The 23,003-nt window shown below is 37.2% G+C and overlaps 1 protein-coding gene across 2 annotated transcripts; it reads right to left on the bottom strand.

The window, feature by feature from the left end:
* Positions 1 to 4,126: 4,126 nt before the first annotated feature.
* nmnat3 (nicotinamide nucleotide adenylyltransferase 3) lies at positions 4,127 to 22,788 on the bottom strand. Of its 2 annotated transcripts, none has more exons than XM_052128906.1 (5): positions 22,736 to 22,788; positions 20,387 to 20,529; positions 17,960 to 18,143; positions 13,575 to 13,660; positions 4,127 to 6,255 (listed from the first exon to the last, which is right to left on the bottom strand). In XM_052128906.1, the coding sequence occupies exons 2-5, from the start codon at positions 20,493 to 20,495 to the stop codon at positions 5,861 to 5,863; spliced, it is 774 nt and encodes a 257-aa protein (XP_051984866.1). In that variant the 5' UTR covers positions 20,496 to 20,529; positions 22,736 to 22,788; the 3' UTR covers positions 4,127 to 5,860. The 2 variants fall into 2 exon arrangements, with proteins under 2 accessions (XP_051984866.1, XP_051984868.1); XM_052128908.1 differs by lacking the exon at positions 4,127 to 6,255 and adding an exon at positions 9,961 to 10,913.
* Between the last annotated feature and the right edge of the window lie 215 nt (positions 22,789 to 23,003).

The following is a 23,003-nucleotide window of genomic DNA, read 5'->3' as shown; positions in this document are numbered from 1 at the left end:
TGTTGTTGTTGGCTTCATCAAGGTGGCAATATTCCTGATAGAAACATTTATGTTTGCCAGGAACAGGAGCCAAAACCAAAGTGAGATTACTTACAGTGCATGTGTATGTTCTGTTACTTCAAGGGTGTGAATTTACATTTCAAAGACTCTTTGAAAACTAATTGGTAATTTATATGGCACTGAGTTTATCAGAACAGTGTGCATGTCAATATGTGTATACTGTGTATATAGGCCTGCGTTTGCTGTATATGTAAAAAGATAAAGTGAGATCTGTTACATTTTAATTATCTTCATAGTTAAATATTAGTGGGATTATACAGTGACTTATAGTGCTGCACAGTGATAATGTTAATTAAGACCTCAAAAGCTTCACAGTTTTTTCAAGTCTATAATTGACTCACAGAGAGCGTTCAGGTGCTCATTACAGTTTTCATTTGTGATCATTTTTCGAAACTCATTGTTATCAGCTGGCATTTTCAATTAACGTGTAACATTTCTTGACACCAGTGAAAGTTGCTTGGGTACCAGAGGCCCAATGCTGCTGTTTTCCTGCAATGGAATGCCAGTATGTTCACAGAGTATGTATCATCATACTTGCAAGATTCTGAGAAATTGCACCCTACACACTAAAGTGAACTTCGCCTTAGATTTAAGGATAAAATGACATGTGTTATCAAGCAATAAGTCTTTAAACACTTCCTCTAATGGTGTAACCAAGCTCTGTTTCAGCTTGTTTGATCACAGATTTATGGATAGACGTGGGTTGTATTTTTCATGTGAATTGATGGTAAATCAGGTATAAAAGATATAGAAGAGATTGTTTTGCTTGTACAGTCTGCCAAATGTTTGAAGGTGACAGACTGCACAAGCAATGCTGAAGATGAACCAGGTTATTGATGCGGCAAAATGATTGCAGTGTCATTTTGGGCTATTTTTAACTGTCAATGTGCCCTTTTCTAGCCAGCTCAACATACAGCTTAGTCATTTCAAAGCCTGTTCAAATGTTTGTCTGCTGCACCGAATGCTCTCGGATCTTCTCCCTTGCTATGCTTTCTTTTTTTAGTGGGTAGGTTAACTTTTGTATTTTTGCAGGGTGTGAGAGGAGCATGGGTATATTGCAAAAAGACCACTATTTTCAGCAAAGGCAACACCAAAATTGAAAATAAAGTTGTTCATTCACAACTTCCAATTATGTTCCATTCATTTTAATGTCCTGTACGGATGTGGCTTGATTAACTTATTAAAGGGATAGTTCACCCCAAAAAGAACATTTCTGTGATCATTAACTCACTTATGTTGTTCCAAACCGGTATGACTTCTTTCGGGGTGACGTATCATGGCTGACCCTGCACTCTGACCCCAGCTGGGACATGTGAAAAAATAATTTCACTATATATATGCAAATGTATAATGTGTGACAATAATAGTAAAAATAAAAGTATAAAAGCACTGAAAGTGAATGGTGACTGAGGCTGTCATTCTGCCTAATGTCTGATTTTGTGTTCCACAGAAGAAAGATGCTCGTACAGGTTTGGAACAACGTGACCCTGAGTAAATGAGAGAATTTTCATTTTTGGGTGAACTCTCTCTTTAATATTCATGTAATACTTCAGAATCGCTAAAGCATATCATAGCAATAATGAAAAGTGAACACGGCACCCTGAATTGTTCAAAGCATATGCAATATCGCTGCAATGTTTGGTCTGAGTTCTTGCTGATAATGGCATTATATTTTGATAGACAGTACAACAAAACATATGCACACACATATGAACAGCAAAACTCAATTCATTTCTCTTTATTTCACATATTTACATATTCTTTTGTGGATACACTCAGAGGCATGATGGGAGGGAAAGCAAAACCCTGCCATGCTCAGAACCCAAGAGACTGTCAGGCTCTTCGATCAGAGCGACAGCAGCCGGGTGGCATTCGCATTCGTCACATCATTTTTCCTTCTGCACAACCCCTCTGGAGTCTAATTACTTTTATATACACAGAAGCTCCCAGTCTTGAGTGAAAACTCTTGCTTGTTGTGTCCATGATAATATCTTGATGCACCTGTTGTTTTATGGTTTAATTACATAGTAGCTTATCAAGGTGTTCACTGATGTAAATAACATCTATGAAGCATAGTCACTGGAGATGTTCCTCATGAAGCCTTTGAACAAACACTCATGGATTGCAACAAACAATCACAAGTTTGTCTATTTCATAGTAGCAGAGATAAAGGCATATGAAACCACAATTGCAGATGGTTGAAAATTCTCTCATTTTCTCACACTTTTCTCCCTGATGTGTATGACTTTCTTTCTTCTACAGAACAGAAACAAGTATTTTTTAGCAGAATATTTCAGCTCTGTAGGTCCACACAATGCAAGTGAATGGTGGCCAAAACTTTGAAGCTCCAAAAGGCATATAAAGGCAGCATCAATGTAACCCATACGACCCTTTTTTACAATAAATCTTCTCTTTCACTGCTTGAATTCTTCGTGCATATCACCACCTACTGATCAGGGCGATTTGTAGTAAAAAAAGGACTTAAATATTGATCTGTCTCTCACCCACACCTATCATATTGCTTCTGGAGACATGAATTCAACCACTGGAGTCTTATGGATTACTTTTAATGCTGAATTTATGTGCTTTTTGGAGCTGCAAATTGTATCACCATTCACTTACCTTGTATGGGCAAAAAGAGCTGAGATATTCCTTCATTTAAATTATTTAAATATTCCTAATTATTTAAATTATCTTAATTTGTGTTCTGCAGATGAAATAAAGTCATAAACATCTGGGATGTCATGAGGGTAAGTAAATTATGAGAGGATTTTTATTTTTGGGTGAATTGCTCCTTTAAGATAGTTTGCTGGTTTTTGCTGCTCTAACTTCTCCAAGCCTTCTCCAACCTAGCTGAAAAGTGCCCTCTAGAACTATAAATACAGACCAGCTTGGCAATACGGGAAGACTAGCTAACCACCTTATGCTTGTAAAAGAATTTTGGCCCTAAAATTATAATTAAGCACAAAAGGAAAATGTATATTACATATAACCAGCTTTCAGATGTCCAGTTCATTGGTAATGGTAAGGCAGCACAGGCAGGAAGGGTGTTTTGCTTGATTTGCATGATCAGACACATCACTGAAGTCAAACATCTGTTGTTATTAGCCGCGCCCATCAAATTCATTCAAAAAATCCTATCAAGTCATAATGATGGTGTTGGACACCCATTCTAATTATTTAAACCAAGTTCAACTGCACCAAAGTACCCAGTTTGTCAGCATTGTGCTATTTGTGGTGCATCATCATGGGGCACAGAGTGGTTGAGATTTGAGAAAAGCTTTTCCCCTGCCATCTGCTAGATTCAGAGCTAGTACTTCCCACCCCAAACTAAAATTATGTTGTGAAAACTAAAATTATGACAAACAAAATTATGTTGTGGTGAAGTAAATATAGCAACAACCAAAAAAAGTACTTTCTGCATTTAATATGTTACAATGTGAACTTGAAAATATTAAGTAAATTCTACATTTGTACCAAATGCAAACATGTAAAAATGAATGCTCTTGCTTATAAGTAAATATTACTTATGACTGTTTAATTACAATGTGCTGACATGTATCAACCCTAAAGAAGAAAACCTCATATTTGAGTAAACTTCACAGGAAAATAAAATAAGTACTGCTTATTTTAAGTATGCACCATGTATGGTGTTCCAAGTATGCACCATGCTTGAATAATTAATAAGTTTGCATGATTTCACTGTTTGCAAGTGTACATCGATCAACCACAACATTAAAACCACCTGCATAATATTGTGCGGATCCCCATCGTGTCGCCAAAACAGCGCTAACCAGCATCTTAGAATAGCATTCTGAGATGCTATTCTTCTCATCACAATTATACAGAGCGGTTATCTAATCATCCAGTGAGTGGTAGTTCTGTGGATGGAAATGCCTTGTTGATGAGAGAGGCCAACAGAGAATTGCCAGACTGGTTCGAACTGACAAAGTCTACGTAACTCAAATTACCACTCTGTACAATTGTGGTGAGAAGATTAGCATCTCAGAATGCTATTCTGAGATATGGATTGGCACTGTTTTGGCTACATGAGGGGGACCTACACAATATTAGGCAGGTGGTTTTAATGTTGTGGCTGATCGGTTTGTACACTGGCCGAGTTCAGAATGGCATTCTACTTTTAGAGCAGACTACATAGACAGACATGTCAGTAGTAGTAATAGGAGCAGTATGGGTCATTTCTAAACTCACCCCCTGTGTTTATGGTTGATTTTGTTATGTTTTTTAACTTCTTTTTTTTTTTTTTGTGAAGTCTGAAGTTATTTATGACCATTTATGATCGGAAAATAAATATCTATTAATTGTTACAATAATTTTTCTGTGCACCAAGTGTTGAGGTGATATAAACACTGAATCTTGTTTCTGTCACCAGTGATGCAAGGTGATGTTGTTTAATAGACTACATAACATGCATTGAGCTATGTAATCTGTGGAATATTTCTGTATGTCATGTGCTACATGATTAAACATGTATTTACAAGGGAAGTTCAAAATGTTATACCATTAAAATTCTTCATATAAAAACTGTTTTCTTCAAAGTATGTATTGTGCTTGATATAGGAACACCCCAACACTGTCCCCCCTGACCATTCTGAACAGCATTGTGGCAGCAGTGGAGTCTTTCAGGACCTGAAGTGGGAGACCCACATTGAGCAATAGTTATGTGCAATTCACAGCCTAGTCTTTTTATATTTATCCAACATATCCAACTTTTACTGCCATTACATTCCCTTGCACTCTATATAACATATTTGTATTTAGATTTGCACTACGTATGTGTGTGTATATATATATATATATAGAGAGAGAGAGAGAGAGAGAGAGAGAGAGAGAGTGATATATGGCCAGCTACATCAAGGTCAGCCATCAAAGATCTCACTGTTAAATGAGTGGACGTCATCATCCGATTTCGATAGACAACCGAAGAAGGTATTGTCTTATTGTGTATTCTATATATACTTTACTTTCTATGCAATTTTTTTTTTATTACATTTTGTATTATCTGTCTTGTTGCTGTTTTGTATTGTTGTGCACTGGATGCTCCTGTCACGAAGACAAACTCCTTGTATGTGTAAGCTCATTCTAATTCTGACTCCGATTCTGATTGAATCATCACTCCTTTCAACTGTCACCCTTAAAGTGCCTTTTGAATTAGTCTCAATCAGCCAATTTCTCAAGCTTCTCTTTTGAGACAGCAAGAATAAAGGCATTCTTTTAAACCAACACAAACTCCACACAAAAGGCTGTGGGCATTGAGCTCCAACATTTCGAAAACACCCTTAAAGCAACTAGTGTTTGAGCCAAAACTTTACAGTCAGTAATGCAATGAAAAAGACTACTAGATTCAGAATCAGACTTCAACTTAAAATACATTATTTCATTTTATCATGTCAGAAACGCTTGATGAAACGTCTTGTGAGATCTGACACTATGAACGGTGCTTTCTGTGCAAATGGAAATTCAAGAAGTGATGTTTGCACTACAAAGTGTAAAGTCTCTGTTATTTATCTTCCTTGTGACATTCAGCAAAAGTCAACAAATCCCAGACCTGCAGAACATATTCATACAGCTCTGTAATGATCTGGCAAATCTATCTCCTGCAGAGACAGCATACATTCTTAAATCCCTCTCCACACATTACACTGTGGTGGCCAGGTAACGATGGTCATGGATAATACTCAATTTAACTTGAAGATGTGCCTAATTTACACTAGACAAAATATGCACCGCCTCTAGAGCAACCTGCTTTCACACCTTAAAAAGGAAGAGTCCCTATATGTCAGTCTTGTATTGCTTGCTTGGTAAGAGGTCGCAGTTTAGCATCTTTGTTCTTTATCTCACTGTCCTGCGTGTACAGGTTGTGCTCTCTTATGTAATCAATAACCAAGTCTGGTAAGAGGTATTTAACACTGTAGCCCCGTCGTAAGGCTCGTCTGACCTCTGTAGCACTGATCTCATTGTGGACCCACTCCCGAACCAGGAAAATGTTCTGTCTGTGCCTGGACAGCATGTCGGACTCATGTACAGCCTGGTCTGGCTGCAGGCTACCACGGCTCACACAGACTACTCCGAAGCGCCCCACCACCTCCTCTATGTCATCATCCTTCCACAGCCCAGGCACCTTAAATGTGTTCATGAAATCTGCTCCACAAAGCAGCTTCAGCTGGGGACCACCTGGATTAGGGGGGAAATGACACCATTACTTAACATTTGAAAAATCACCACGGATCAGGCTAATGGATAATTCAAGCATCTCTGTAAATTAGTGAAAGGACCAAGCAATGGTGCGATTCCATTATTTTCATGATTTACCATGAATTAATGTGTGTCTATACTAACTAAGTGTTTCTGAACAATAGCAGTGTGATTGTTTATTCAAAGTTTTAAATCTTTGTCAGCTTAAGACAAAAAAAAAAAAAAAAAAACTATTCTGTCATCATCTACTCATCCCCATGACTTTGAAACCAGGGTCTTTCAAGCTCCAAAAAGGACAAAAAAGCTTTTTACATAGCTCACAAACTACTTTAAATCTACCTGCCTTTTTTTATATATATATATATATATATGAGTAACATTAACAGTATATGTACTAAAAGTGACTGTACCATTAAACAGACTGAATCACAGAATCATATTTAATAAAATAAGTCAGAATTAAAATTGCACCGTTACAGTGACTGAGAGCAATTGCAACAGAGTATCTGAAATAATTGTAACATTGTATCTGAAAAATAAAATAAAAATAAAGAGAATACATCATAGTAATAAACTCATGGCTCCAATAAAATGACCTATTTCACCTTTATATGGTACTGAGTCTTTTAGCTGTCAGAATTATTGTGTGTTTAAAGCAAAAGTCTGATTGGAATCAATATTATATACAGTATATCTGAAATAAGTTGGATCCTTTTCAGTCAAATATATTGATCAGCTGATGAGTCAAAAACAGTCTTTAACCAGACACTTTGAGGATTTTGTTTTTGGATTTTTTCCACATTTTAAAGATTAAAATTTTCAGTTCAGCCATAAATACAAACCTCACAGCCAAGATAATATCTTGTATGGGAGCTGCAGTGCAAATATTAACTAACAAACTAGACATCAAATACATATAAACAAATCAGAAGAGGAAAAATATTGGACATCTCTTAAAAAAAGAAAAATCAAAAAGTTTTTGTTGAAAATGCCTCACAAAGTGAAAAGATCTCACTTTTTTTTTTATTGTTTTGCATCCAAAGGGAATAAGAATGTTAAAACCCAAAAATCTTCCCAACCATAAAATTATATGGTTCCTACTCTATTCAAGGCACAATTTTCCAGGACACTTTACATGCCCAACCAAGTGTAATATTTCAGCAAATAAAACATGTGAATCCATTTAAATTGAGCTTTTATTTTGGCCTTTCTGCATGCTTTTGATGGTAGTTTCTCACCTCCAGATAAGCAGTTCGCTACATGGCCCAGTGTGATTATTAATCCCAGTAAAGCTCAGTATAAGAATCAGCTTTATTGCCAGGTATGCTTATACATACAAGGAATTTGTCTTGGTGACAGGAGCAACAAGACATAGACAATAATAAAAAATAATTAAAGATTTAATTGAATACATTGAATATAAAATAAAGTATATATATAGAACACACAATAAGACAGTTAATATATATATATATATATATATATATATATATATATATATATACACACAGTGGATATACAAAGTCTACACACCCCTGTTAAAATGCCAGGTTCTTCTGATGTAAAAGAATGAGACAAAGATAAATCATGTTAGAACTATTTCCACCTTTAATGTGACCTATAACGTGAACAATTCAATTGAAAAACAAACTGAAATCTTTGAGGGGAAAAAACAATACAAAACAACAATAACCTGGTTGCATAAGTGTGCACACCCTTAAACTAATACTTTGTTGAAGCACCTTTTGATTTTATTACAGCACTCAGTCTTTTTGGGTAGGAGTCAATTAGCATGGCGCATCTTGACGTGGCAATATTTGCCCACTCCTCTTTGCAAAAGAGCTCCAAATCTGTCAGATTGCGAGGATATCTCTTGTGCACAGCCCTCTTCAGATCACCACAGATATGTTCAATTAGATTCAGGTCTGGGCTCTGGCTGGGCCATTCCAAAACATTAATCTGCTTCTGGTGAAGCCATGCTTTTGTGGATTTGGATGTGTGCTTTGGTTCATTTTTGTGCAAAATTGCCTGGTATTTGGAACTGTTCAGAATTCCCTCCACCCTGACTAAGTTCCAGCAGAAGAAAAACAGCCCCAAAGCATGATGCTGCCACCACCATGCTTCACTGTGGGTATGCTGTTCTTTGGGTGATGTGCAGTGTTGTTTTTGTGCCAAACATACCTTTTGAAATTATAGCCAAAAAGTTCAACCTTGGTTTCATCAGACCATAACACATTTTCCCACGTGCTTTTGGGAGACTTGATGTTTGTTTTTGCAAATTTCAGCCGGGCTTGGATGTTTTTCTTTGTAAGAAAAGGCTTCCGTCTTGCCACCCTACCCCATAGCCCATTCATATGAAGAATACAGGAGATTGTTGTCACATGTAGCACACAGTCAGTACTTGCCTGAAATTCCTGCAGTTCCTTTAATGTTCCAGTAGGCCTCTTGGAAGCCTCCCTGACCAGTTTTCTTCTCGTCTTTTCATCAATTTTGGAGGGACGTCCAGTTCTTGGTAATGTCTCTGTTGTGCCATATTTTCTCCACTTGATGATGACTGTCTTCACTGTGTTCCATGGTATATCTAATGCTTTGGAAATTCTTTTGTACCCGTCTCCTGACTGATATCTTTCAACAATGAGATCCCTCTGATGCTTTGGAAGCTATCTGCAGACCATGGCTTTTGCTCTGAGATGCAACTATGAAAATGTCAGGAACATCCTACTAGAACAGCTGAACTTTATTTGTGATGAGTCACTTTAAATGATGGCAGGTGTGTAATGACTTCTATTTAACATGAGTTTGAATGTGATTGGTTAATTCTGAACACAGACACATTCCCAGTTATAAGAGGGTGTGCACACTTAGGCAACCACGGTTTTTGTAAGGGTTTTAATTTTTCTCCCACGAAGATTTCAGTTTGTTTTTCAATTGAATTGTTCACATTAAAAGTGGAAAAAGTTCTGACATGATTTATCTTTGTCTCATTCTTTTACATAACAAAATAGACTTTTTATATCCACTGTACATACATACATACATACATACACACACACACACACACACACACACACACACACACACACACACACACACACACACACACACACACACACATACATACATTCACACATACACAAACGTAGTACAAAACTAAATACAAATTTGTTATATATAGTGCAAGGGAATGTAATGGCAGAAGAAGTTGGATGTTTTGTATAAATATAAAAAGACTAGACTGAGCACATAATTATTGCACAATGGGGCAGTTTTAACTGTTCATGGGATTGATAGCCTGAGGGAAAAAACTGTTCCTGTGCCTGGCGGTTCTGGTGCTCAGAGCTCTGAAGCGTCGGCCAGAAGGCAACAGTTCAAAAAGGTAGTGGGCAGGGTGGGGTCCAGAGTGATTTTTCCAACCTTTTTCCTCACGCTGGAAGTGTATAGTTCTTGTATAGTGCAGGGGGCAACTAATAATCCTCTCAGCAATCCGAACTGTCCTTTGTAGTCTTCTGATGTCTGATTTCATAGCTGACCCAAACCAGACAGTTATTGAAGTGCAGAGGACAGACTCAATGAGTGCTGAGTAGAACTAGATCAGCAGCGCCTATGGCAGGTTGAACTTCCTCAACTTTCAATGGAAGTACAAACTCCGCTGGGCCTTTTTCACAATGGAGTAAATGTGGGTATCCAACTTCAGGTCCTGTGAGATGGTAGAGCCCAGGAACCTGAATGACTCCACTGCTGCCACAGTGCTGTTTAGAATGGTGAGGGGGGACAGTGTTGGGTTGTTCCTCCCAAAGTCCACAATCAAATCCACCGTTTTGAGCGTGTTCAGCTCCAGGTTGTTTTAACTGCACCAGACAGCCAGCTGTTTAACCTCCCTTCTGTATGCAGACTTATTGTAATCTCGGATGAGGCTGATGACAGTGGTGTCGTCTGCAAACTTCAGGAGCTTGACAGAGGGTTCCTTGGCGATGCAGAATTGGTGTAGAGGGAGAAGAGTAGTGGGGAGAGCACACATCCCTGGGGGGCACCAGTGCTGATTGTACAGGTGCTGGAAGTGAATTCCCCCTGTCTCACAAACTGCTGCCTGTCCAAGCTTGTGTAGCTTCTGCAAGTAGCTTCTTTTAGCCACTTTTTACAGTGTTCCTGGCCTGATTGTACAAGACTTTATCCCTACCTCTGTAAGTATACACTTTGGCCTGATGAAGCTGCCAGAGTTCTGCTGTAAACCATGGTTTGTCATTGTTGAGCGTAAAATAAGTCCTAGTAGGAATTAATATATCCTCACAGAAACTGATATATAATGTAACAGTATCTGTTGAGCTCATCCAGGTTGGTGGCTGCAGCCTCAGCATGGCACTCATGCACGTGTTTGCCGTGATATACACTCACCACAATAAACAAAGAAAACTCCTGCGGCACATAGAACGGCTTACAGTTAATAAAGCGCATTTCCAAATTAGGACATCACATCTTCTTTAATGTTGATACCTCTGTACACCAACTTTCATTGATGTAAAAGCATGTTCCACTGCATCACGTTTTCCCCATTAAATCAGCGATGCAATCCGCTCTGAACAGCTGAGAGCCCGGCAAATGTAATGTGCTGTCCGGAATGGCTTCACTCAGCCAGGTTTCTGTGAAGCACAAGGCAACAGAGTTTGAAAAGTCCTTGTTTTGGGTGACAAGTAGTTTGTATGTTTTGTTAGGAAGAGAGTGGAGATTCGCTAGATGATTACTAAACACAGGACAAACAAAAAAAACAACAACAGAATAGGAGCGCTCCACACGAGGCAGCCATCTGCGGCGCCATAATGATGGGACAATACATAGTCTGTTTATGATGCGCACTTCAGAATGCTCTGCTCTGTCATCTCACACACACTCTTGAAGTGTTTTCTCATGTTCAATTCAAAGTGCGCATCACTTGCAGATTATAAACTCAACAAAAAAAGAAACATCCCTTTTTCAGGACACTGCATTTTAAAGATAATTTTTTAAAAATCCAAATAACTTTACAGATCTTTATTGTAAAAGGTTTAAACAATGTATACGTGTTCAATGAACCATAAACAATTAATGAACATACACCTGTGAAACAGTCATTAAGCTTACAGAAGGTAGGCAATTAAGGTCACAGTCACAAAAAAAACTTAGGACACTAAAGAGACCTTTCTACTGACTCTGAAAAACACCAAAAGAAAGACGCCCAGGGTCCCTGCTCATTTGCGTGAACGTGCCTTAAGCATGCTGCATGGAGGCATGAGGACTGCAGATGTGGCCACGGCAATAAATTGCAATGTCCATACTGTGAGACGCCTAATACAGTACTACAGGGAGACAGGAAGGACAGCTGATTGTCCTCACAGTGGCAGACCACATGTAACAACACCTGCACAGAATCGGTATATCTGAAAATCATACCTGCAGGACTGGTACAGGATGGCAACAACAACTACCAGAGTTACACCAGGAATGCACAATCCCTCCATCAGTGCTTAGACTGTCCACAATAGGCTGAGAGAGGCTGGACTGAGGGCTTCATTGTCCTGAAAAATCATTATTTTCCAGGACATTTAAGTATTTAAAATTTTTTCCATGACTGGAAAACTGCATTGCAAAATTCCAGGTTTTTCAGGACATGCTGGAAAACCTGATACTAGAGGTATACTAAAATATTTTCTGGTGAACTATCCCTTTAAACCTACTGACAGACCATCAAGTGTATAATATCTGGGCACACAATAGATTGGAGCACTCTAAGGTTTGACAGGTTAGGTATCTTTGAAACAGCATCCCAGACAAAATCAGAAACACTCCTGAGAGTTTCTGCCTGAAAATTGCTGCACCAGGAATCCCTCTCATAGCAAGCTACAGCAGGGCTCGGCCTCACCATTAACAGCATCTGAAGGAATCAATAGCATGCTTTTAACTCTAATAGTCTAGCCATGAGTGTGTATGAAAGCTGGCTTTTGTTTGAGCAGACATGCATTGCAGGGGGTAGGTAATGAACCTCGCAGGCCCACTGCAGAACTTAATTTCTGCACTTTGTGACTCAACATAGCCCTAAACAGAGGGACTCAGTAAATACCCCTCCCTTTATGCTTATTCTAATCATAAATACATTCATGAAAAAACACAGTATAGAAAAACAAACAATTTTATTAATGCTCAATACCAGCATTACTATATTATTTAAAGACAGTGATAAAATGGCTCAATTCAATATGCACCAAATTCCTTCAAATACCCCAAAATGATGTGTGAATTATATAAAAAAAATATATATATTTTTAAATAAGAACAATCTCTGTGATAATTCAATAAGAGAATGAGTACTAGTTATTTTACATAATCTCCCAATACAAACAAAAGAAAATACAAAAGAGGCAAGCAGAACGATGGGTTTACATAGAGCCCAGCGTGGATGTTTGTATGAGTGTGCTATATTGTGTTCCATCTTTCTTGGCACTTGTCTTGTTTCAAAGTGATCCTGGCTATTAATCTCAACTTCATTAATAGTCTGTGAACCCATTTCTTAAAACCAGTCATCCTGTGGAGAGTTTTGGCTTCATTAGCATGCTACTCTACAGCAACCCCAAATAAAAGCACTTGAAAAGAGGCCTTACAGCGCTTATGCTGGTCAGATAGAAGAAAACAACCTGCTTTAAATGCATTGGACATATATTAAGTGATTAGCAAAGACAGAAAAGGGTCTGTTGTTTCAGAGAGAAGGCTTAGGGAAAACAATCTTTATGAGAGGTTTCTGTGCCAAATTAAACCTAGTGCACACCATTCGATTTTGGCCACAGTTTAAATTTTCAGACTTTCAATGTAGGACAGACTTGGCAGTCTGCAGTATGACATGCTCACTAACAGCTGATTAATTGCCTTTGCATTGATGCTGAGCCTCTAAAGAAGTTCTGACAGGGACATTTTGGGTCGCAGTCCTACAGTGTGACTGCTCCTATATGACTGCCATCTAATGAAGAACCAATGGGAGTACAGCAATTGATGACCAGTGTATGTTCAGATAATAATGTTTGTAACTTGACCATACAGGACATGCAACATGCCAATATTTGCATAAAATCCATTTAAAAATCTATAAGAAGAACAGCCAATCAATGCTGTCAGGGCCAAAGTCTTAGCTAAGATTTGAAGCACAGTATGAAAACACCAACTATTTAGTTTTTCTTTGTTTTGTTAAGGTCACACAGTTTGGGGAAAGAAAATGAAAAAAATTATAGTGTGTACCTGGCTTTAGAAAGACATAGTGAGAGATGGGTTGGGCTTACTTGAGTCTGGCTGCTTATTTGTAGACAGGTTCTTGCACTCTCCTGTTTTTTGCTGGTGCTGAGCAGCTATGTGGCTGTAGTGGTACCTGACAGTGAGATGTTTTGTGAGGCAGGAAGAAACAAACACAGAAGATAAGAAACATGAATCAGCATGAATGGCCACACTGTTTAGGTAAGCAGCTTATGGATGTGGGAGAAGCTTTACATTCAGAGTTACATGAGCCTATAGATCTGCATCTCAAGTTCTCTGATCACTCACAAGAGGCAATAAGCAGCTTCGGTATTGCGTAAAGACAGATTGGAGTGTGAACCCCTTACAAGGGGATTATAACAGAGACAAAAAGTGATCAAAGAATTGTAATATCCTGCTTGACTAATTGGTAAAGTACACAATACATCTGTACTAACCAATAGCAAAGAACTATGGTTTGACTACACACTTATGCATAGATTTAGGTAGGGATGGTAGCGACATGTCCCTACCAACCTTCAGAAAGTCGGAAATGTCCCAACCATTATTTGGGCAATTTTACCACAGAAAATACTTTATACTTTGTTTTTATTATTAATGTAATGACTATTAAAGGTCCTCAGTATTGTTTTTCATATGTAAATTATTCTCCAACATCTTCCAAAGCAGTGCATAAATGGATCGTCTCATTTTTCTGCACTATTCTGTTTGAACCAATCACATTAATGTGCGATTATTGCCAATAATTTTCTGGAGATTATACCGGCACATTTCTTTTGTATCCTTTCCAATTCTTGAAAGTAAGAGATTTTAACAAGCAAACTTTCTACAGTATGTACACATGTTGTCTGTTTAAGTCAAAAAACTTCCTGAGTTTTTCATGCAACCCAAAAGAGGATTCTGCTTTTATGGCCGGTAACCATCCTTTTGAGGAAGACATCTTTGAATTTGAATGGCTGTGCCAGGCAGGGCAGAGAAATAGGAAATGGGACTTGTTATGAGGAAATAATGTTATTTTGCCTATTTTACCAAACTGACTTTCTTGCATTTTCTTAATACCAGACCTATACATTTTATCCTTCACACAACATGTCCCTACCAACTTTCAAAACAAACCTACGCCCTTGACCGCACACTATGGGTGCATCTCAATCAACCCCCAGTTCAGTAGTCAGGGCACTGGCCAGGGAGTAATGCAACACATTGGGCATTTGCAAGGGCACATAAGAAATTATGTGATTTCTGCCAAAAAGTAAATTACAAACTTATAAAGACAAAGCCCTGGCATGGGCCACTGGAGCAAGAGCAGCCATTCTCCTCCCTTTAAAGCTGGCATCGGAGTATTAATTAGCCACCTAAGGGCATAGCCAGCAATTGGCATCCAGCTCTATGGGGTCCTTAAACAGTCTCTTGTTACTTTGCCATCTCTTGAGTGATTCAGGAGGAGGAATGGTTCATCATGGTGGAAAGAGGGGACAAGAGTTTGGCATGCTCGCAGACGAACATCACTAACAGCCAAAATCCTGAAGGATGATGGGGAATTTCATATTTTCTGTGACAAAATGTGAGGAGAATGGAAACTGAGGCTATGATGGATAGCAGGCTGAAGTGAGTCAAGTCAGCTTTTGGCTATTTGGCTGATGTCTCATGCCCAAGAAATTTAAGGATTCTGCTTCTATAAAGTTTTGGCTTTAGCTTAGCACAGATATTTTGAAGATGACAGTGAGTTTGCGAAGTTGAGTGAGTTTGAGCATCAACCTTCAGAGAGGGCAATGCAAGGTGAATGGCATTCTCACATATAAAGGAAACATAGACAGGTTTAATAGGCCTTTTCTTCTACAGTAAAGAATATCTCTAATTCTATACCTGCTTCTCAGACCTTCAGGCATTGTGCATCATTCTTTTAGCTTCCTCTTATGTATCCACCTTATTTTTCAGCGTGAGCAGGGCACAGCCATTATCCACCTTGAATGTGGACCTCTTCCGGTATAAGCCTTCAGCTATTTTAGTGATACAAAATACATTATGTTGCTTTATTTTGCAGGATGGCAATATATGTCCTCATATTATCATCATGAATTCTTATTTTCATAAACACAATTGTTTGTAGGGCAAACAGTTTTACCATTTATCACATTTCGCCATTGTTTCATCACACACTTTTGCACAGGCAGAATGAATGAGAAATCAGGCGCTGAACGCATTTTGAAATAAATAATTAGTATGAATGGAGGTTTACATGGAGACATTAAAAGATTGCATCATCATGCTTTCTGTAACGTAAGAAGCAGATTTTATTATTGTCTCTTCAATACAACACACAGCAAGAATGGTCAACATACTTTTTTCCTTTAAATGCTGATGTTAGAAAATGATCCGACATTGGCATATTATTCTGCTGTACATCCTCTGGTTGTGTAATCATTTTTAAGCCCATATCACTAAATTCTGGTCTTATTATCCTTAATATTTACATTGCGGTCAATGACATCGGAATTCTGTCACACTTTCCGGAAATACAGCCGGATACTTACTTCTGCGTTGCAAAATAAGGTGGATACTGTATATTGTGTTACATACATTAGACTTCTCCGAAATTCTTCAGTGGGGTCAAACCTACTTTAAGCCCAATTATGCAGTCACCATCAGTTAATAGGCAATAATGTGGAAGTGATAATTCACCCAAAAAAAATAATTTTCATCATCATTTACTCACCCCCATGTTGTTCTGACCTGTATGAATTTCTTTCTTCTGTGGAACACCAAAAAATATAAGCCAATATGTTAATCTAAGTCACCATTCTACAAAGCCCCTTACCATGGTTTTACAACAATAACCAAATTGTAACCATGACATTGATAGTGAAAACATAGTACCATAATAATACAGGAAAATGAAAACAATGGTAGTAAAAATCCTAATTTTCTGGTTAATACAGTTTTACTACAAATACTATAGTTTAACCATGGTGTTTGGAGTACAATCATAGTAACCACAAGATTTACCATGGTATAGATAAAGTATAGTGTATTAAAACCATGGTTACTTTTCAAATTTACTACAATAATACTATATGGTTTCCACAAAAAAAAAAAAAAATACATGGTTACTACTTGGTTACTTGTTTTGCAATCGCTCTAAATACATATACCATGGTTTTACTATAGATTAACCAAGATTAATCTTGTGGTTACTATGTTTTAGTCCAATTATTGGATACCATTTTGTTTACCTTTATATTTAATATGGTTTCACTATGAATATCATGGTTATAATATGTTTATTGTAGAAAAACAATTGTAAACTTATTGGGAACACTTAATACATAAATAAGGGGCTCTGTAACATTTATATCATTACATCATTTTTCTTTACAATGAAAGTGAATGATGACTGAGGCTGTTATTCTGCCTAACATCTCCTTTTGTATTCCACAAAGAACAGGTTTGGAACAACATGAAGGTGATTCAATTAACTATCTCTTTAAACCCAGATATGCAGGCACCACCAGATCATACTTTTGGTGAAAATGTGTCATTAATGTGAAGGCAGATGTCAGACATAATTGCACAGCATACCAAAACCTGTCATTCATATTAATAATGCCAGTATGGTTAAAATTTCAAGTGTGTATGTGTTTTTGAAGTAACGAAAAAAGGCTACTTTTCTATCATCAAAGATAACTCTATCTTTGAGCTGCTTAGCACTTCCTTGGAAAATGGAGGTGCAATCAGTATTTAGCACCCCATCTGTCAAAACTGTTTAATGTCTCCTTCACAGCCAGCGTCCCAGTTGTGTTAAAAGACAAAAAATATCTGCAAAAAGTTTCCAGTCTTGTCAAACTTTTTGACTGGATAAAATGATGGCAGGATGTCAAAGCCGGATACTTGCTGAAAGCTTTCTTTATAGACCATTTCAAGAATGCAATCAAAAACAAAGGAATTATAATGGTCCAGACGTGTTTCCGGGTCCTTTCAACATAGTCTCTTTTACCAAGTAAGTCAGTCTACTCGGTGGCCATATTTGGAACTGTAACAGGGTAACATAGGAAGGGCGTGTCGTTCCGTCACAACTGATATAATAAATTGTGTTTCTTTACCACAGATTATATAAATGCAATTATACTGTCTTGTATAGCTAATGCGTATGTATGTTCTTTAGTTGACTGACAGGCAAGTTCTGTATCTAAGTTGACTGACAGGTAAGCTTTGTATCTAAAAGGTGAAATTGGCTGTTTTACCTGTGATATTTACCGTTGGCAGCCGTTGGGCATTCCAATTTCTCCCAAACATTTTAATAGAAGTGACCCGTCTCTACTAAATAGTCTCTGTTTTGACAAGCAGGAAATGTTCATAGAACAATGACGTCACTTGAAGTCACCAAAGAACTGTCCTTGAAAGATTTAATATTCACCTCATTGTCACCAAAGTCTCTGTCCAATCAGACTGCTGGCTCTCCCAGTCATTGACAGTAACCCAGTCAGAGCTCTGCAGGGCCAGTCTTGCCATAGCGAGCCGGTGTTTCGAAGCAACAAGACCCTGTTTACCATAACAATCACTGACAGGAGACACAATGCCACCCACCACACGATACAGACCTGTGAGATGGAAAAAGTCAGATATACAGTATGTTTATTAAAAGGATTAAAACAGGAGTCTTAAACAGGGGGTTTATGACCCCTCATGGGTCTGCCAAGTATTTTTTTTTACTTTGGATTGTTCGATCTTGATATTGTTTCCATTTTAGTTTAATTGCATATAGAGTAGTATGCGTTAAAAACGTGACAAAAAAGTCACATGGACTAGTTTTATGATACTTTTGGATGCTTTTTTTAAAGGGATAGTTCACCCAAAAATAAAAATTATATTATCACTTATTTACTCACCCTTGTGCCATTCCAGATGTGTATGACTTAATTTCTTCAGCAGAACACAAATTAAGATTTTTAGAAACATATCTCAGCTCATATCTGTAGGTCCATACAATGCAAATGAATGGTGATCAGACCTTTGTAGCTCCAGAGATCACATAAAAGAAACGTTAAAGTAATCCACATGACTCCAGTGTATAAATCCATATTTTCAGAAGCAATAGGTGTGGGTGAGTCCTTTTCTTTACTCCAAAACTCCACTTTAACTTTCAGATGTGAAAGTGAAACTAAACAGGCAGCCCATGTGACTTTCAGATGTAAAAGTGAAAGTGGAGATTTAGAGTAAAAAAGAACTTAAATGTTGTTCTGTTTCTCACCCACATCTATTATATTGCTTCTGAAGATATGGATTTAACCACTGGAGTCTTATGGATTACTTCTATGTTTCCTTTATATGATTTCTGGAGCTGCAAAAGTCTAATCACCATTCACTTATGGATATTTTTGAGAGAGTTAACATTTTTGGGTGAACTATCCCTTTAAGCTTTAAAATGAGTCACCATCAACTGCAATTGTGTTGAATAGATGGTTTGAGTTATTCATTAAGTCTTATTTTTATTTTAATTAAGAAAGAAAGTTCTACATGTTTGGAACAACAGCTTAGAACGTGGGTATATTATGACAGAATTTTTATTTTTGGGTGAACTAACCCTTTGAGCAATGAATCAGCCAAATAATTATCGGCTTATTAAACAGGATGGTTCTTTGACTGATTCCATTTCCGAGTGCAACAAAAGTCCTACAAAAAGTTTCTGAGTCACTGCACACAAATTAACACAAGCATTGCATACAGAAAAGAACTGTAATGATTTGCTGAATCCTCAATGTTTACGCCAAATAATTTTTTAAAATTTTGCATAGTGAAGATGAAATCACTTCAAAATTTAGTGCAGTCATTATTTGGAGTAACTTATTTAGCTGCCTGCATAGGCAAAAAAGTATAAAACAATTTGTCTATAAAATTGATTTTAAAAGTTAATTTTAATATTGCTTAAAACTAGCAATACACCTCAATCAAGTCTTTAGATACTATTGGTAATACGCAATGCAAGCTATGCTGGCAATTCTTTTTATTTTATTTTTGTGTCATACTGGGTGCAGTAAATAAATGCAAATTATTAAATCAAACATATCAGTGGGCCAAAACCACACAGAGTTACACCACATTTATAGTGCAAGCGAGTGAAATAATGCAACAAAACTAGAATATAAATTTTATAGGCTAATAAACAAATCTGTCCAACTAAGCGCACTTACATTTACATTTACATTTATGCATTTGGCAGACGCTTTTATCCAAAGCGACTTACAGTGCACTTATTACAGGGGCAAACCCCCCGGAACAACCTGGAGTTAAGTGCCTTGCTCAAGGACACAATGGTGGTAGGTGTGGGGTTCGAACCTACAACCTTCTGTTTACCAGTTCAGTGTTTTAGCCCACTACGCCACCACCACTCTTGCTTTTAGCACAGATGCAGTGTTACAATAGCTACAAAGAGTCTTTCATAAATAGATCAGTAATATCTTAGGGGAGCTTGTGATGCCTGGGTTTGAGCAGAAATCTCTCATGATCTAAGCCACCCTTCACTTACACAAGCAGATTTTCACTGAGAACAGGTCAGCTGATTTCTTATCTAATGTCAAAGCACAGCTAAGAGCCTTAAATATTCACACTTAACATTTGTCCCCATTCCCCTTATAAAAGGCAAAGCCTCAGCACAATAAAGATGTAAGGTAAACAACAATTTAAAAAGAAGGTTAGACATTTTTTATACTTAAGGCTAAAATTAAACACAAAATAAAACAGAATACCATTTTAAAACATCAAAATAGCTTCACAATAAAGAGGACAGTTTTGACCTGATAACAGATGATGGCCAATTTGTGGTTAATGAACAGGTGGCACTTACCCGTCTGGTGCATATGGTCCCTGGCCAGCTCGAACAGCCTCATGTGCTGATGGGTGATGGGGTTAAAGGAGCCACAGGCCAGCAAAACCAGAGGAATACGACCAGCCATTTCACTGCATCACACTATAATCTACTGGACAAAACTAAGAGAATCAAAGAAACATTAAACAGATGCAAGAAGTGTTCAACTAACACCAAGGTACTCTTAAAGGGATAATTGATCAAAAATGAAAATTATGAAAATAATTTTAAAATAAATAAAATAAAAAAAAATAAACCTATAGGACTTTGTTTCTTCCATAGAACACGAAAGATGTTAGGCAGAGATTAGGAAAGTTTTTGTTGATAAAGATGTGGCAGGGCGGAGGACAGGACCGGGTGCATAGGATCACGACCCGGCCCCGCCCTCCGCCCTGCCACAAAAGAGTTTTTTGATTTGGTCAACCATAACGAAGCCGAGACGAGATGAAAAGATGCCTTATGATGGCAATCAAACAATTGTAATTAAAACATAATGTTGACAAGATTGGCAATAGATTAAGAATGCACTAACAATGCTTTTGTTTTTTTAAAAGAAAACATTTACTGTAAAATGTATTACATTTCTACTCAAATCTACTCATAGTATATGGGCTTTCCCCTATAGGTAAACGCTAGTCAACTTGCACAGCTTTGTGAAAATGCTGTTCTTGTAATGCAATATCGTAACAGCCTTTAAAAGAATTACAGAAAAAGACAAAAGAATTCACAACACAGTAACTTCTTAAAAGTAGCTAATATTTATTACTTAAAGAGCTCAGGTTTTCAGGACAAATTTCTAATACTGTTTATGTAAATATATCTTTAACATGTTTGATACATTTAAATACATTTAGTATTTTATTTATATTTTAAAAAGTTCCTATTTGGTTTAAGTTTGGTTTCATACATGTTTTTGACATTTTGCACTTTATTTTCAACTAAAATATGGTATTTTTATTGCCTTAAATTATATGACATTTTAGTCTGATTAAAAGTGACTAAAATAAATAAATATTACAATATAACATATTTTCATCAAAAGATCACTCAGTCACTATTCACTTTCATGGGAATTAAAATCTGTTTTCATGAAAGAAAGAAAGACATACAGGTTTGGAACAACATTAGGGCAAGTAAATCATGACCACATTTTTATTTGTGAACTATCCTTTGAACTATCCCTTAAATAAAGCACTAAACTATAGAAACAAATGCAACAGCTAATATGCCTACTTACAATATGATCCATTTTGCAGTGAGATGGGTGAATATTCACATTTTTTGCATCTCTAATTTATGATGAAATCACTTTAGAAACCACTCTATAACAATTATTAAAATAGGAATAATTGTTAAATTGACTGATTAAATGATTATTGACTCATTATTTAAAAAAGCCTATTTATTAAGTGTTAATGAATATTACAACAGGCTACCCCAAGCTGGGGTTGGACTTATTGATGTGTTAGAATTTTTGATTACGCTAACTGTAAGTCATTAGCATGCTAGAGACCCTGCACACATTAGATTCCATCTTTAAATGTGACCAGATTTAGTCTAATAGCTTTAGTTCTGAGAGGTCTTTTGAGGACATAAATCTGCTCAGAATGCACATTACTGGTGACAGAAATCCAATGAGGGTCACATGTTGTGTACACTTGGTATTAAGTGGAATACAGGGTCAGCTAATGACATATACAACAATCACATCTTCTCCTGAATTCTTTATCTCTTGTTTATGGCTAAATGTAACTTTTAGTGTGTGTGTGTGTGTGTGTGTGTGAAGGAGAGGCACAAAACAAAGAGGATACATGTATGGTGAATGGACACAAACAGTAACACATCAAACAGAAGGAGATGACAAAACAAATAGCCTTCTAAGTACACTGGCATTGGCTGCACGAGCAGTCTATATAAAGAATCTGGCCCTGTGACTGATGAAATATCATTAGTAGTTATAACACTGTAGACACACTTGAGAGTCAAGAATGTAGAGCTGTACATTCCCTTAAAGAAAATGAAATGGTACTGACTGAATGACACATGTACCATGGTATTTCCATGGCACTCCAAGATACTTCAAAGAATAGTATGCTACTACCATGGAATATGTCTCCAAAAACATTGCAATACATACAAATTAGCAAAATGACTCATATTTGAGTAATCTAGATGTGGTGAACTTGACAGTTGCATGTAAACATTGTTACATTTTACCCTTGGATTACTGACACTGACAGCACGGTTTTTAAAACATGTTTATTTAGGCTATTTCCGTTCATAAAACAAATAAGTCATAATAAAGACGTGTGAGGCTTTTGTGTTTACCTTATCCAAAGATCTCCTCCAAGTAAATGCTAGATGCTACATCGCTAGCCTTGTGCTACACTATTTGTGTTCCGCAAAACATTAGGTCAGAAAAGCAACGTTCCCACCAATTGTGTGACAGTGACCATCAGTGGCGAAAACGGGCGCCTGCATGAGTCAACGTGTAACGTGAAACCATTGTTCATGCACTGTGTTTTATCATAAGAGGTTAATTTTGCTATTTAATGACGAAAACTTTGTTCAAAGTCAAATTATATGGACAGTTCAG

This window comes from Xyrauchen texanus, chromosome 6, assembly GCF_025860055.1.
Source record: "Xyrauchen texanus isolate HMW12.3.18 chromosome 6, RBS_HiC_50CHRs, whole genome shotgun sequence".
NCBI classification, from domain to species: Eukaryota; Metazoa; Chordata; class Actinopteri; order Cypriniformes; family Catostomidae; genus Xyrauchen; species Xyrauchen texanus.
Note: the sequence above shows the minus strand (reverse complement) of the source record. Positions and strands in the feature narration are given on the sequence as shown.